The sequence below is a fragment of the Poromitra crassiceps genome (assembly GCF_964638095.1).
Source record: "Poromitra crassiceps genome assembly, chromosome: 19".
Classification (NCBI taxonomy): Eukaryota; Metazoa; Chordata; class Actinopteri; order Beryciformes; family Melamphaidae; genus Poromitra; species Poromitra crassiceps.
This window is the reverse complement of record NC_139646.1, coordinates 3,611,752-3,626,899: the sequence shown is the minus strand read 5'-3', so window position 1 is coordinate 3,626,899 and position 15,148 is coordinate 3,611,752. Positions and strand designations below refer to the sequence as shown.

Sequence of the window (15,148 nt, the reverse complement as noted above, 5' to 3'; positions counted from 1 at the left end):
TGAAAGTAACTAGTCATATGTAGTATATTACATTTTGAAAGTAACTTGCCCAACACTGTTGAAGACAGATGTGCACTTTTACATGCCACATACACACATCAGCACTGTACCCTGGCTCGTTTACTGAGCCCTGCAGACACGGGGAGAAGCAGAACTTGAAGGAATTGACTGGGGGAAACTGATGGATGGGATGAGTTAGTTCTTTCAAGTAAAAAAAGGATTGAATGAATGAATGAATGGCAGCAGACTGCCTCCCCCCTCTCACTGCAGTTGCCTAGCAACTTGAGGCTAGAGTGAAAATGGGAGTGATGCTGCTGCATTTTATGAATGAAATTGGAAAGAGCCAGAGGAAAGGGGGAGAGTGGGCAGACAGACACACACACAGTCTCACTGATGCTGCGTTTCCTTCACCGCCTTCCTGACTAGTCAAGGTGGAACACAGTTTGTAAGTAAGCTGTAGTAAAACAGTAACCTTGGTTGCAAGATGGATAACCTCGTGAGATCTAAAGAGATTCTTTAGTGAAACCTATGTGGAGCTATACCGTCCATCTGGCAGCGTCAGGTTAGTAAAACAGCACCAGGTTCACAAAACCAAAACAAAGTTTATTATCACCACCAAGGTTACAAATATTTTGGAGGGAGAGTATATATATATAGAAAGTACAAATAGCAAACATGCCCCTCTCATTTTGAAGACAAAATACATGTAAGCGCTGGGAAAACATATTTACAGTTAGGCCTAGACCATCAAAACAACTGAACTGCAATAACATGAATTTCGCTCGTCTCCCTTACCCACAGCTGTGTGTAATGTTTAGAGATCAATTGTATCATTAGAGTGAACACCATGTAACATATTAAACTATGTCCCGCTGAACATAGTCTAGATGGAAAATACAAGATTTATTTCCAATTTAATTCAGGTATTTGTGTCAGTCAGACGTGACAAACCTCAACAGCAAGCGATCATTTTTATGGCTGATGCTATGCCGATTGTGAAATGCACAGCACTGTGCTGGTGAGCGTATTTTCTCCATAGCTTTGATCTGTACTAGCGGTGACAGAGTGAATGGTACAATATGGATAACAGGCAAGTGTGATTTAGAACTTGTAAGTCTCAGAGCTGTTGGATATGGAGGTCATGTCCAATGATCACCCCCCATTCCAATGACTACCTTTTCTGACTCATATGGTAAAATAAGGCAATATTGGTGGTGCAGACCTGTGTGTGGGTGTGTGTGTGTGTGAGAGAGAGAGAGACGGAGCCCACCGTAGGTGATAATTCCAGATCCATCCAATTTGCAGAGTCGTCAGAAAGAGAGTCCCAGCTACCCACGTCTGACCTTCCTGTTCATGTCCACAGTTTAAGCATACATCCATGTCCAAATGTGTGTGTGTGTGTGTGTGTGTGTGGTCCACTGGTGTGTGTGAGTATGCGTGTACAAAGCTGGTGATTCCTACATGCAGTCCATGGAGTTGTCGGGCATCAGTCCGAGGGGCGGGAGCTTCCCTGGTATACAGGATGGAGGGAGCATGCCGCTGATGTTGGGGGAAGGGTCCACGTTCTCACTGTCCTCCATCTTGTCTGCGGAGCCGTCCCAGTTGATATGGAAGCGAGTGACGCGGGGGTTAGAGGCCAGGATGTTCCTCTGGAGCTAAGCGAACGGGAGCGGGGAAAAGTTAAGGTACATCGATTCACCAATTTAATATTTCAAATTTTTGGCAACAGCAGACAACTTTGAGGGAGTGTCCTTAAATTCAGCTTCGCCCGAGCGTCACGCGCACGCATGTAAATAGCGCCCGTGGTTCTGAATAAAGGCTGACATTTTGTAAGGTAGACTGCAGATGAAACGGTTAAAATTGTCAACTTCACAATATATCAGCACATTGTTGTTGTGCAAAATGTTATTTCACCAACTTTCATAACATAATACATGCCTGCATGTGTGCGTGATAAGAGCAGGGAAATATATACACATCTGTCCTTGGATGAATATGAATGGAGCTTCATTGTGGAAAAAATCAAATGTAAAGACACTGAGCCAAAATAGCTGTATATAACACACACATAAGCCCTTTTTAGACATGCAGTGAACTGTCGTGTATGTATGAGCGTGCAGCCGCGCAAACGGATCTTAACCACCCAAGGCCCTGGTACAATGTCCGTGTCGCTGGCAGAGTGGTACATGTTGGAAATAGGCTTGCCGCGGTAGGAGGTGTTACCGGTGTTACACGGTGGTGAGGCATACACCGATTACATAACGTGCCGACCGGTAACTAGGGGTGGGACAAAATATCGATACTCACGGTATCGCGATATTTCCACTTGCGATACGTTATCGATACACTGGCACCAAGTATCGATATGTTTATTTAATTTAATTTTTTTTTTTTTTTTAATAAACAGGCTAAATATTATGCTGTGTGTGGTAGTTGAAACATAGTTTCAAGTTGACGTTTATTTATGTTTGTAGTTTAAACAAAAACATAAATACTGTAGGCTACATGAATGGAAATGTTTGATCATTAATATCTACTTTTAGAAATGATATAGGTAGGTAGGTTATATAGGTTTTCTTGTTTTAATAATAATAATAAAAAGACGTAATGTGTAACTTTTCCTCCGTGGTATCGAAAATGGTATGAGTGAGTGAGTGAACTCTGAGAGAGTTCATGTCAATTCTGCTAATAAATACATAATACCTGCTTCTTGCCTTTTAGGGGTATTTTTTTCTCTTCAGTTACACAGATATCGTGATGTATCGTAGGTTAAATTTCTTCCAATATATCGATTATCGCAGAATCGCTGTATCGTGATAATATCGTTATCGAGGGCCAAGTATCGTGACCATATCGTATCGTGAGTTACTCCACGATTCCCACCCCTACCGGTAACACCGTTCAACTCCGCCCGCTCGTGCCAGTTTCAGCATGCGCTCAGCTGCGCTGGTGTATATTACAAGCGCTCCCTCCTATCCTGGCTGTCTGAGTTCATATCTCTCTGGTTAGACATACCAGCAAGTAACATTAGTTGTACATGTTGTGAACACAATCCCCCCTCATAGACATGTAGGTAAGACCCTTATCTAAGCCTGTGTGTATTCTCTTGCCACTGCCATCTCTGGAAAAGTGGTTTTAACAGAGCTAAATCTCTGCTAGCATTGATGCTAACTATAGTTAGCATTGATGACTTAGCTGTGATAAAAGCGCATGCTACTCAGCTATCGTCATTGCCTGTCTTACTGCTGCTTGCTGGTAATGACCGTTAAAAAATGCGCATTCCAGGGATATCGTATCGTTATAGCAGCGATAATGGCGCGCGCATCCGAGAGCTTGGTTGTCAGGGGTCGCACTTCGGAGATTCCAGGCCGACGTGCTGCACTCTCCGCTCGGCAACACGAAGGCAGCTGGCTGCCTGCGGGTCGCTGAGCTCCACTCAGCCACTCAGCCTCCCGTCAAAAGGCTCTTCCCGAAAAGAGCGCCACAACACACTGAATCGCACACGATTTGGAGGCGGAACACGCCAGGATTGGCCAAAGCCCAATCCAGTCCCCAGAATTGTCAAATAAAATCATCGACATGATACTATGACCCGCCTCTCAACCTGTCATCTTAGACAAACTATGTTTTCAGTCTGAAACGGACTCATTATGCACGTGACGAACAGGTTCAGTTCGACTTTAACAAGTGAAACATTTGGTCACTCACACTGGTGTTTTGAGCCCGGTGTTGGTGAAGTGGTTACAGCAGCAGTAGTGGGATTAGCTAATGTAGCTAACAGCTGCGGTGCTGTGTGTGTCTGTGTGCGTGGAGGAGGCAGAAGGAGCGCTGCTGGTATCGATAAACTTGACACTGTAGAAAATGAGTATTGTATCAGTTTAAAAATGTTTAGTAGCCTATCGAGTAAGTACCTATTAAGTATCTAGGACTCTGTTTATCAAAATGGCTGTGGGGGAATCAGTTTAAAAATCCTGCATATTTTAATAACATATCGATACTTGGTGCCAGTGTATCGATAACGTATCGCAAGTGGAAATATCGCGATACCGTGAGTATCGATATTTTGTCCCACCCCTAATTGCAAGTCCACGTTTTCTAACCCTATCGTCAGAATAATGGGCTGAATGCTTTTTCATGGAGTGGAGAATTGCTTTGTGAAATACATCTGATGTAATCTAGATTGAAACATGTAATTAAGTCTGTCTCGCATAGTCTAAACACTGTGATTCCTGCAGCACACATCATTTTCACACTTAGCTGCAGCTTTCTACACAACTGGAAATAGAATAGAGTTGCAACTTGGAAGCAAGGGGAGTGCTTTCTAGGCGTTTCTGAACAACAGCTATAAAATAGTTAATATGACAATACAACTAACATAAACTAACGTAAACTATTTAATGTCGGAATACAGGAAAGATTATTAGATTATTTAGTAAAAAGACAAAAAAAACATTTTTTATTTTGGATTGCGTGCTTCCCCTCCGTTTCCATCCATGGGCCATGGGGCTGTACAGAATCTGTACTTTATTACGAAATCTTTAGCTGTATACATACAATACATTCTGGTTCTGTGCGTGATGTTTTGAGTGTAGCGTGTTTGGAGAGTGTACCTGAGTGTAGTCTGGTTTGAGAGGTGGGTTTTCTCGCAGCTCAGGGTCTGTGTACTCATTGTTGACGTAGTAACCAATGCGGATGAATTCCTGTCCGCGGTATGTGCAGGTTATGAGGACTACAGTCACGCCTACAGCGTCACTCTCTGGAATCAGCCCTGTGTTAGGAGCATCTGCCTGTGGGGAAACAGAAGAAGACAGAGACACAGGGAATGAGTTCAAAATTTAGAGGTGCTAGGTGCAGACAAGAGGGAGAGAGAGAGAGAATTAATCGAAAATGAATCGTGAAGTCATGAAAACAAGAAAATCCAAGATAAAATCGTGATAAATTATTTTAGCAATGTTGCTCTCATTTTGTCTTGGTGTTGTAAATCCAGCGCACCCCTTTCCCTCGCAGTGGTGTGCTCCGCCGGACGAGCCTAGGAATCAAGCATGCGAGGTGCCTAGTTACTTAAAATGCTCATCCCTAGTCTGCACAAGGGCATTGGCATAATAAGCAGGGACTGATTTTTCCATTTCTCAAATGCAAGCTGTTTATTGGCATATTTTGGCAATTCTACACGAGTAGTGGCGCGCACACATACCCGGGTAGGCAGGTAGGGACTAGTACTACATAAGGAAGGAAACATTTAGGGGACAGAGAGTAACCCAATTTACAAAATAAACAACAACAGTAGAAAACAATCCTGTACGGGGACAGGCAACAGAACTCACCTGGAAAACAAACATGTGTCTGCCTGCTGGTACCGGGCCAACAAGAACAGAATCCAGAGTCTGGTCGTACTCCTCGCTTTCAGCTGAACCCACATAGATGATCTTCCACTCCAGATCTGTCAGCGAACAGCGGAACAATGAGGCTCGACTGTACCGGAGACACTTGTCATCTTTACTGCTACAGTATCACATGAGAATGGTTGAATATAAGATGGGAACCATTTTTAGGTAGACATATTCACTGTTCAGCAAATAAAAAGCTGGGTAAACTGAGTTTATGGGTTTCACCGTCCACTGCATCCCTGGACATACATTATCAAAACAGAATATCTGTTACTTTGACCTTGCTTTTTTGCCTTCTACAGTCATTATATTACTTACTACCGGTAGTTACTTTCATGCTGTGCTGCTCTCTAGTACCCGCGATTTCCCACATATTGCCTGTTGCTACCGTCAGTAACATGTGATTAACCAATTGGCTACTTGTACAAACGCCACAGAACGCCCCAAATGTCAAAAACGAACCAATCTCTGGCAGGAAGGACCGGAGGCGGAGCATTCTGCACAAACCGCGCCAGCGCCAAATTTCAACAAAATATAACTAACCACCCTAATAGCCAAAATGGACAAACAAAACACATTGACAGTCGATTAAGCTTATCGTGCATTCTTAAATACGAGCATTATATTCCACTTCAGCAAAACACGTACAGAAGGGTGGTGTTTAATGGCCAAAGTAGCATAATAATAATAAGGTAACGTTAGTTAGCTAGCTAAAACAAAAAGCATGTTAATGTTAGCTACGAACAATAACGTTAACCCACCTTCCGGCAAATCCTCCATGCATTCAAACGTGATCTCAAACTGAAAAGGATTCCCAAATGGGCTCGGATTGTCCAACACCGCCACATTCAGCACTTGCACCTTGGCCATAGCGTTCGGGTGGTTTTCTGTGGTGGCTCAACCTAGCAAACTGATTAGCTCTTCGCTTAACGCAAACCAGGTCCTGCGAGTCACAAGCCTCGGCGCTGCAAACCTCCACAGATGGAGGTAAAGTCAGATTCTGGTTTGGAGAGTGGGGAAAACACAGCAGCACTACCTACTCAGTGGCTGAAGACGGAAGTACGTCACCATCGAGGAGGACTGGTTCCATCTGTGGATCATGTTACGCTGGGCTCTTTCGCCATCTATTGACGGATAGTAGGTATTACACTTAGATAAAACCTCAACAGACAATGTGCTGATATAGGGACTACTGGGCCATTATGGCATACTTCTAAACCCAACAGAGGGTAATACAGTGGTGCCGTCTAGTTTATTGTAGTGGGTATACTGGGGCTATCAAATTGATGAGTTATAACTATTTCATTATTATTTAATTTACAAGAAGTTAACACAATTACAGAATATTATTCATTATTATTTCATTCACAAGATGTTAGCGCAATCAAAGAATGTCGTTTATCTGTTATCTCTCTCTCTGGTCATGTAGCCTAACTGGACAAAATCACCTTCCGCTGCAGTTATCTACCTGGCATTTGCTAAACAAACTCTGAAGTTTAAGTTCTGTCACAATAGAATGGTTTATGTTTGAAATGCATTTTTCTTCTTACATTGGTGACTGGTGTGGTGACCCATTGTTTGTTGAATCATTTTCTAGAAAATGTGTAAAATTCAACTAAAGTAACCATACAATAATTCAATACACACAACACAGCTCAAGAATTTCACGTGTGTACTTGTACATCGAGTGACAATAAACATAATGTATCTTCTATCTTGTAAATACTTGTAGTCATTTCAGTTTTAGTGAATTATAAATTTTTTCTTGTAATTTGAAATGGGTATAATTAGGCTATTATTACACATTGGTCAAACAAATAATTTGATTTCAAAATATAAAACATGGACTTTAAAAAGGTACTGGGTATTTCCTGAGAACTTACTCAACATTGGGAAGACTACATTACGATTATGATTACATGTAGGCTACATGAAGAAAATAATGGCACGTGTAGGCCTATTTATTCTTCAGTCATTTCTGTGTTAATTGATGCATTGATCTGCTTGCCAATTCAGCTTTGTCATTATTGTTATCTATATTTGTCACTTGCCATTGTGGGATTTACAGTTCTTATAGAATTTCCATACACACCCATGTTGATACATATATGACACAGACCATGAAATAAAGACCAATAGACTTTAATGAACACAGTTACATTGTGACTTTTGCACTCCCTCTCGTCAATAACACACGTCACCTCTGCCATTGCCATAGCAAGTCTTTTGCAAAACAAAACATGTATCTCCTTCGATTACTGCTGACATCCAAAGATTGTGTACTGCTGGACCAGATCCTCCATGCCCAAACAGGTGGGTCTGTACTCATCGTCAGTCTGACACTCTGCCACTGTGGGCCAGTACTCGATCCACGTCCTCTCACCAAGCACATACTGATACCTGGGGAGAACACAGTGCAACAGATATTTGAATGGTCTTTGCTATCTGTGTGTCAGGAAATAGAATTCTTTGAGGTTGCATGTTACGTATAGTCAGTTTATTGCTGTAATCAATTTTACACTGTTGTAAAATGCACAACCAAGTACAACCTCAAAAGTTGTATACAGTAATTAATTTACATTTAAAGTCCCTGGAAACCAAAATCCACAAAAACGTTCTAACTATGTTATTTAGGGTCTTATGTTAGTAATTGTGTGCGTCAGAAATTATGATACATTACTTTCAACCGAAAGCCTTAAAATCGCCACTTTTCTACAAGGTCTGATTTCCATTTCCTCATTGAAGAGAGCGGAGCGCGCGGTGCTAAAATGCAGGAGCTTATCACGTCATAAGATTTAATCGAATCACACACACGCATGCACGCACGCGCGCACACACACACTGACACACACACAGTAGCGCTGTGCACTCGCAGCGCAGCGGCGAGTGTGTTCGCCGAGCAACGCGCGAACACACACACACACACACACAGTCCATCTTTCTTTCCTTCTCTCTCTCTCTCCGTTAATGGAGAGAGAGGTCTCCTCCGAGAGAGAGAGAGAGAGAGAGAGAGAGAGAAATACCTGCTGCAGACGGACACGCCCACACAGTCCGCGGGAGAAAATACACTCTAAAATGTAATTGATTCTCATGACTTTTGCCATGACTGTCAAACCTAAATTTATATACTTTGCGACGTTCATCATCGTTCAAATTTGGCTGGTGGCTTATTACCATAGGTTCCTGTGATGTGATGAACTCAAAATGCTAAATAATAATAAAATATTTCTGGTTTCCAGGGACTTTAAAGTCATGTCAGAAAAACACCACATAAACCAAGCCTGCAAGGAAGGCACTTTTGATCTGCATGCAAGTATATCACAAGCAGTCATAAAAAAGTGTGGAACGGTAAAAATATTTTGAGGCAGACAAACACATGCAGGTGAACAAACACATGCACGTGTGTGCGCGTGCGTGTGTCCACACACACACACACACACACACACACACACACACACACACACACACACACACACACACACACACACACACACAAACACACACACACAAAACTCGCACCAAATTCACCTGTTGTTCTTTTCATCTCTGTGCATTTCTCTGGACGTGCCCATGACGAGGTAGGCTTTGCCTGTCCCCAGGTCTAAAGACTCCCGACAGTGGGGATAACTTAGGAAAGCACGCAGTTGCCCCTGTACGCCCACATCAAAACTTCCTGTAATAAACGCAGAAGGGAATGAAATACATTGTAACAGGCATACAGACATTCCTGCTGTCTACCTGGAAACACCTGGATTTTTTTTCTCCTTTTAAAGCACTAACATAATTCAAGGTTTAAAGGAGATGATGACCCACCTTCTTTGATGACCTCCTCTATCTGCATGGTGTAAACGTCAGTGGATAAAGCATCTTCAAAACCTTCCATTTTCACTTTGTACACTGATGAGAGACAAGTCGCATGTTGTTAGCTCGATCATTTACTTACGCACGCACAGGCATGCACGTACACACACACACACACACACACACACGCACGCACGCACACACACACACACACACACACACACACACACACACACACACACACTCGATCACGCTCTCTCTCTTACCAAAATCTATTTTGCTGTTCACTTCGGTCTCACAGGCCTTAGCAGTGCGCTCCTCATTGCTAATTTTGCCCTTCTTCTGCATACTGCAATTCTCTGGAAATACACAATTGGCACAATATGAATACACTGCTGATGACTGAATTAAATAGAGCTGAACAGTCACGTGACATATTTTGCCCCGGAAGTGAGTTTCCCATTCATTTTCTCCATAGACATTTAGAAAAAAATCCTTACAAAACAAGCTTTAAAGCTGGAACCAAGCCAACTCATGACCTACCGAATCGTTAGTCACTAACTGATGTAGCTGTCAGTGAGTCTGTCAAGGAACTCAATTTCAATTTCAATTTCAATTTATTTATTTGTTCGATAGGGGACAGGTGTACATTAATGAACATTTAAAAAAAATGTAAATGCACGACAATTGCAGTCACAAGACTGATTTCCATTGTTAGTCCCCCTGCCAGATTATACAGGCTTAGAGTCCTGATAGGGGTAAAAAGTAACATAGTGCAACAAAATCATTTAAACTTATATAAGTTTAAATAATTTAAATTTTAACTCCACGCTGTATCGGAGGCATGTGAGAGTCTACACCTCCCTAGATCGGCAGAAGGGGTGGAGCAAAGACCGGGTCAGCTTAGACAGGGGGAAATTGACTATGCCAATTGGGAAAAATAAAATAAGTAATGCATCTATGCCTAGATGCAGTCAATCTGTTCTGGTAGCTCATGGTGGCTTATGATCAAGACCTGTGCTGTAACCCAGCTGTGTCTACAGCTTAGAAGTCAGTTAGACATAATGTTGCTTATACCTTCAGCACATGTGAACCACTGAGTTAGATGTCATGTTGCTTACCTTCAGCACATGTGAACCACTGAGTTAGATGTCATGTTGCTTACCTTCAGCACATGTGAACCACTGAGTTAGATGTAATGTTGCTTACCTTCAGCACATGTGAACCACTGAGTTAGATGTCATGTTGCTTACCTACAGCACATGTGAACCACTGAGTTAGATGTAATGTTGCTTACCTTCAGCACATGTGAACCACTGAGTTACATGTCATGTTGCTTACCTTCAGCACATGTGAACCACTGAGTTAGATGTCATGTTGCTTATACCTTCAGCACATGTGAACCACTGAGTTAGATGTCATGTTGCTTACCTTCAGCACATGTGAACCACTGAGTTAGATGTCATGTTGCTTATACCTTCAGCACATGTGAACTGAGTTAGATGTAATGTTGCTTATACCTTCAGCACATGTGAACCACTGAGTTAGATGTCATGTTGCTTACCTTCAGCACATGTGAACCACTGAGTTAGATGTCATGTTGCTTACCTTCAGCACTTGTGAACCACTGAGTTAGATGTCATGTTGCTTATACCTTCAGCACATGTGAACCACTGAGTTAGATGTCATGTTGCTTACCTTCAGCACATGTGCATTCATCATTTTGACAGAGTCGAAGTAGCTGTCCACCCATCCTCTCCGGGTGGTAGAATTTCATACATGGTGTCTCTGCGGGGGGAGGGGGGGTTTGTACTGATTGATCATAGGATTTCTCTGACAATGTACTGTACATTTAACATCTTCAGCTTGCTTGAGAATGCGTTTAAAATACTTAAAATACCTACTTAACTATCATATGCGCTGAAAGACAGTGGCAGCAATGAGTAGCCTAAATGTTCAAGCTCAAATATTGCAAACTTTTAGAGTATGTTTGCATATGTCTGTGTGTGTGTGTGTGTGTGTGTGTGTGTGTGTGTGTGTGTGTGTGTGTGTGTATCAATGCACAGAGAGGTGCAGTGTGTGTTTCTATGTCTCTTTGGGACTCACGGTCATAGTACTCATAGACAGACACGGCTGCTGGTTGTAAGATGCCCACTTTCATCGTCTGGGTGATCTTAAAAGCAATCTCGTCTGGTCGTCTGTGAGACACCTGAGGAGAGATGAAAAAAGGTGTGTGTGTGTGTGTGTGTGTGTGTGTGTGTGTGTGTGTGTGTGTGTGTGTGTGTGTGCACACGTGTGCGCACTTCCATGTGTGTGTCTGTGTGTGTGTGAGAGAGGGAGAGAGCAAGAGAGAGAGATGGAGGGGGAGTGGTACCTTACCTTGTCCAGGTAGAGGATGAGAGAGCCTCTTTCTGATAGGACGGTGTTCATCTCATACTTTGAAATGGTGCGGTCATGCCCTTTGGACAGCTACACACACACACACACACACACACACACACACACACACACACAGACACACACACACACACACACACACACACACACACACACACACACACACACACACACACACAAACACACACAGTTTGAGACAACCTAAGATTTGAGACAACCTAAGATTAAACATGTATCCTGTAACTTGAGTATTGATCTTTGAACTGTCTCTGTGTGTGTGTGTGTGTGTGTGTGTGTGTGTGTGTGTGTGTGTGTGTGTGTGTGTGTGTGTGTGTGTGTGTGTGTGTGCGTGCGTGCGTGTGCGTGCGTGCGTGTGCGTGCGCGCGTGTGTGTGTCTGTCTTTAGGCCCTTACTAAGTCCAGGTCATTTGTATCAGCAGTGAAGCCAGTGAGCAAGCCAATATCCAAGATTGACATTGTTGCATCTTTTTGCTGATCCAGATACCTGTAAAGAGAATGGACACAATAAAACAATGATGGACAAAAGGCAGCTGAGATTAAAACTATGGCCTTTGCCAAATATTACATTCAATAACCCACTGCCTTGTCTGCTGCATGTTAGCTGCTTGACTTCCTGTGTGTGTGTGTGTGTGTGTGTGTGTGTGTGTGTGTGTGTGTGTGTGTGTGTGTGTGTGTGTGTGTGTGTGTGTGTGTGTGTGTGTGTGTGTGTGTGTGTGTGTGTTTCTCAACCACTGGGCCGCAGGCCTCAGAGTGCCATCTAGTGGACCACAGAGGAACTCTGACATCTAAATATCAGAATGATAGCCTATCATTTATTTGGGAAGCTGGTCCTCTGAAATGTTTTAACAATCAGAAGTGGGCCTTGAATTACAAACGGTTTGAGCTCCTCTGCCATAGACTGTATACAAATATGAGTGCAGCCACTGGTTTGTTTTGAAGACTTCACTTTGGCATTTTGGCCATCGCCATCTTGGTTATTTGGAGCGAGAAGCAGCTATAGACCGGGGTTTCCTACAGAGCCACAGCACCGGCTGCTACTGATCCATGATCAGCAAGCTGTGTGATCACTGGTCAGGCAACCTGTCAATCACGCCCAAAACATTGTGTTTTTTTTATCGTCTAGTTTACACTAAACGGGTGAGTTATATAAAAATTCACCCCTGTACAGTTGTCATGAAATGTGAAATTAGCTATAGCCTTATTTATGCTGTAAAGTTGCACATTTTATGGTGGTGAATGGGATTGACTCCCTTTTGGAGCCAGCCTCAAGTGGCCATTCGAGGAACTGCAGTTTTTGGCATTACAACATTGGCTTCATCTGTCCAAGTAGTAAAGTAACAAACATGCAAAAAAGGCTTTATTTTATTTTTAGATATACCGCTCTCCGAGGTAGAACAAAGCAACAACCATGTTTTTTTCATAACTGTAATATGTCTAGTTTTAAAAATATTTTACTGCAAAATTAGTTTATTTGGCTAACAACAGCTATCTGAATACCTAGTATGCTTTCAACAGTCTTTGCTTTAACAAGCTAGCAGCTAGCTGGATTCATTTGATAACAACATCCAGTATAGTCTTTGGCCAGTGATTTTCAGTGGATTTGTTGTCATTGTTTTGTCTAAATAAAGTGTCTATGAAGTGTGTTTATAATCGATTCACAACACGTCGGAGCCCATCTGCCTTGTTGATTTTACACTGTGGGATATGTCACTAAGTCACAGTATCACATCAGTATTATGGCTATATTGTTAGGCAAAATAAAATGTTGTTCATCAGCAAAAGGCAACAATAGTCAACGAGCTGCATTGAGCCATTCTAGTAGGAAATACATGGCACATCATGAGAATAGAATGAATTGAATTGAATTGAATTGAATTGAATTGAATTGGATTGAATTGAATTGAATTGAATTGAATTGAATTGAATTGAATTGAACTGGACTGAATTATACTGTATCAGAGATTAATCAAATCATATCTACTTAGTGCTATATCATTCTGTATTGAATCGTTACAACTGTATCATTTTTGAATCGTATTGCAGACTGTCGGTATGGCTTCTTGTCATTCAGTATACTTACAAAATCTCTATTTTCAGCTTGTATATTTTCTCATTTTCATCCATTTTCTCTGAAGAAGCAGAACATTGGATAAACAGAGCATTAGGATTCAAACGTCAGAAAAGACAGACGGCTACAGAGAAAAAGCAGCACATAGAGTATAAGTAAAGCCAGATAAACTGGGACACAGACAGACAGATACCAATTCACCTGGAATGAGCTGCACAGAGAGGTTAAACTTCTGACAGTCACTCTCCTTTTCTTTAGGCAGAGCATAATAGAGCGACACCATCTGCCACAGGGAGGGAGAGAGAGAGACAGACAGAGAGAGAGACAGACAGAGAGACAGACAGACAGAGAGACAGACAGACAGACATACTGTAAACAGTGCTGTGCCCTGTTAACTCATTGAGTGCCAGCCACTTTTGGAAAACGGATGCTCCCAGTGCCAGCCCTTTCAGAGCGTTTTCAGTGATTTCTCGAGGCCCACAGAATATTGTGTGATATTACTATGTAAACACCGAACACGCACAAAGAACGATGAGACTCTATTGTATCATCAGCAAAAGAAAGTTTATTGATATCATTTTCCGTTCTTTAGTTATCAGCCGGAGAAGATAGGTTGATTTCACCAAAAACAGACGTTTCAGACTAGCTGAGATAATGAGCCTTTTGTGAAATGAAGCATTTCAAGCAAATCACTGACTCTGAAGCTAATATTTTCTGAAACATCTGAACAGTAATTTCCTTCAATAAAACAGCACCCCCACCCCCCTCAACTGCAAACTCCTCCTCCTGGGAGTGTCTCTGGTGGCTCTGCTCGCTCTGCTGCGTGTGTCAGGCGACGAATCTCTGCATGGAGCTGGGATAAACTCATCCCCACCAACACACAGCTTGCATGCCAGAGCTGGGAGAAACTCACCCCACACCAACACACAGCCTGCATGCCGGCGGAGCTTGGAGAAACTCATCCCCACACTAACACACAGCCTAACACGCACCCAGCGTCTATTTTCGGAGCGCTCCGTTTTTGTGTGCCGGCTCACAGCGCAACACCGAAAAGCCAAACCGGACTGCTGAGAATGGTTTGGCCCTTCGGCGTCGGGTGCTGCTTTTCTGGCGGCTAATCGTGTGGAGAAACTATGCAGCAGAGACAGAGGGGCTCAGTTGTGGGAGCGGATTGACTGCTGTTCGCAGCTAGCTCCAGCCAGAGCAATCTATACGGCTCTGGCTCCAGCATCGGTTTCCGTTTCATCACGGGGCTTCTTCTGCTGTTTTTCCTCACCTTTCTCTAATCTGGAGAGCACTGTCGCCACCTAATGGGTCTGTAAAATAGCTTCTACACATTCGACATCCCCCATACTTTCACAGGAGATGCATCAGGCTTTGATCCACGTCCCACCGTCAAAAAACGCAATTGACGACTTTAGTCGTCATTGGCACTCTACGTTACTATTTGAATTGACGACGACAGTCGTCATTGG

The 15,148-nt window shown here is 42.8% G+C and overlaps 2 protein-coding genes across 3 annotated transcripts in view; both read right to left on the bottom strand.

Annotated features, from left to right (window-relative positions):
* Positions 1 to 642: 642 nt before the first annotated feature.
* LOC310793754 (histone chaperone asf1b-B-like) lies at positions 643 to 6,404 on the bottom strand. The gene is made up of 4 exons (XM_083655639.1): positions 6,149 to 6,404; positions 5,325 to 5,440; positions 4,611 to 4,787; positions 643 to 1,655 (listed from the first exon to the last, which is right to left on the bottom strand). The coding sequence occupies exons 1-4, from the start codon at positions 6,255 to 6,257 to the stop codon at positions 1,458 to 1,460; spliced, it is 600 nt and encodes a 199-aa protein (XP_083511765.1). The 5' UTR covers positions 6,258 to 6,404; the 3' UTR covers positions 643 to 1,457.
* A 1,115-nt stretch (positions 6,405 to 7,519) lies between these two features.
* Positions 7,520 to 15,148, bottom strand: part of c3a.1 (complement C3a, tandem duplicate 1) — a 44,395-nt gene continuing 36,766 nt past the window's right edge. For both annotated transcript variants that reach the window (XM_083656067.1, XM_083656068.1), the window contains 10 exons: positions 13,875 to 13,956; positions 13,686 to 13,734; positions 11,999 to 12,089; positions 11,568 to 11,657; positions 11,295 to 11,397; positions 10,887 to 10,976; positions 9,455 to 9,547; positions 9,201 to 9,284; positions 8,916 to 9,060; positions 7,520 to 7,787 (listed from right to left, as the gene is read on the bottom strand). In XM_083656067.1, coding sequence (XP_083512193.1) covers positions 7,643 to 7,787; positions 8,916 to 9,060; positions 9,201 to 9,284; positions 9,455 to 9,547; positions 10,887 to 10,976; positions 11,295 to 11,397; positions 11,568 to 11,657; positions 11,999 to 12,089; positions 13,686 to 13,734; positions 13,875 to 13,956 — 972 coding nt within the window. In that variant the 3' untranslated portion in view covers positions 7,520 to 7,642. The remainder of the gene's footprint in view (positions 7,788 to 8,915; positions 9,061 to 9,200; positions 9,285 to 9,454; positions 9,548 to 10,886; positions 10,977 to 11,294; positions 11,398 to 11,567; positions 11,658 to 11,998; positions 12,090 to 13,685; positions 13,735 to 13,874; positions 13,957 to 15,148) is intronic.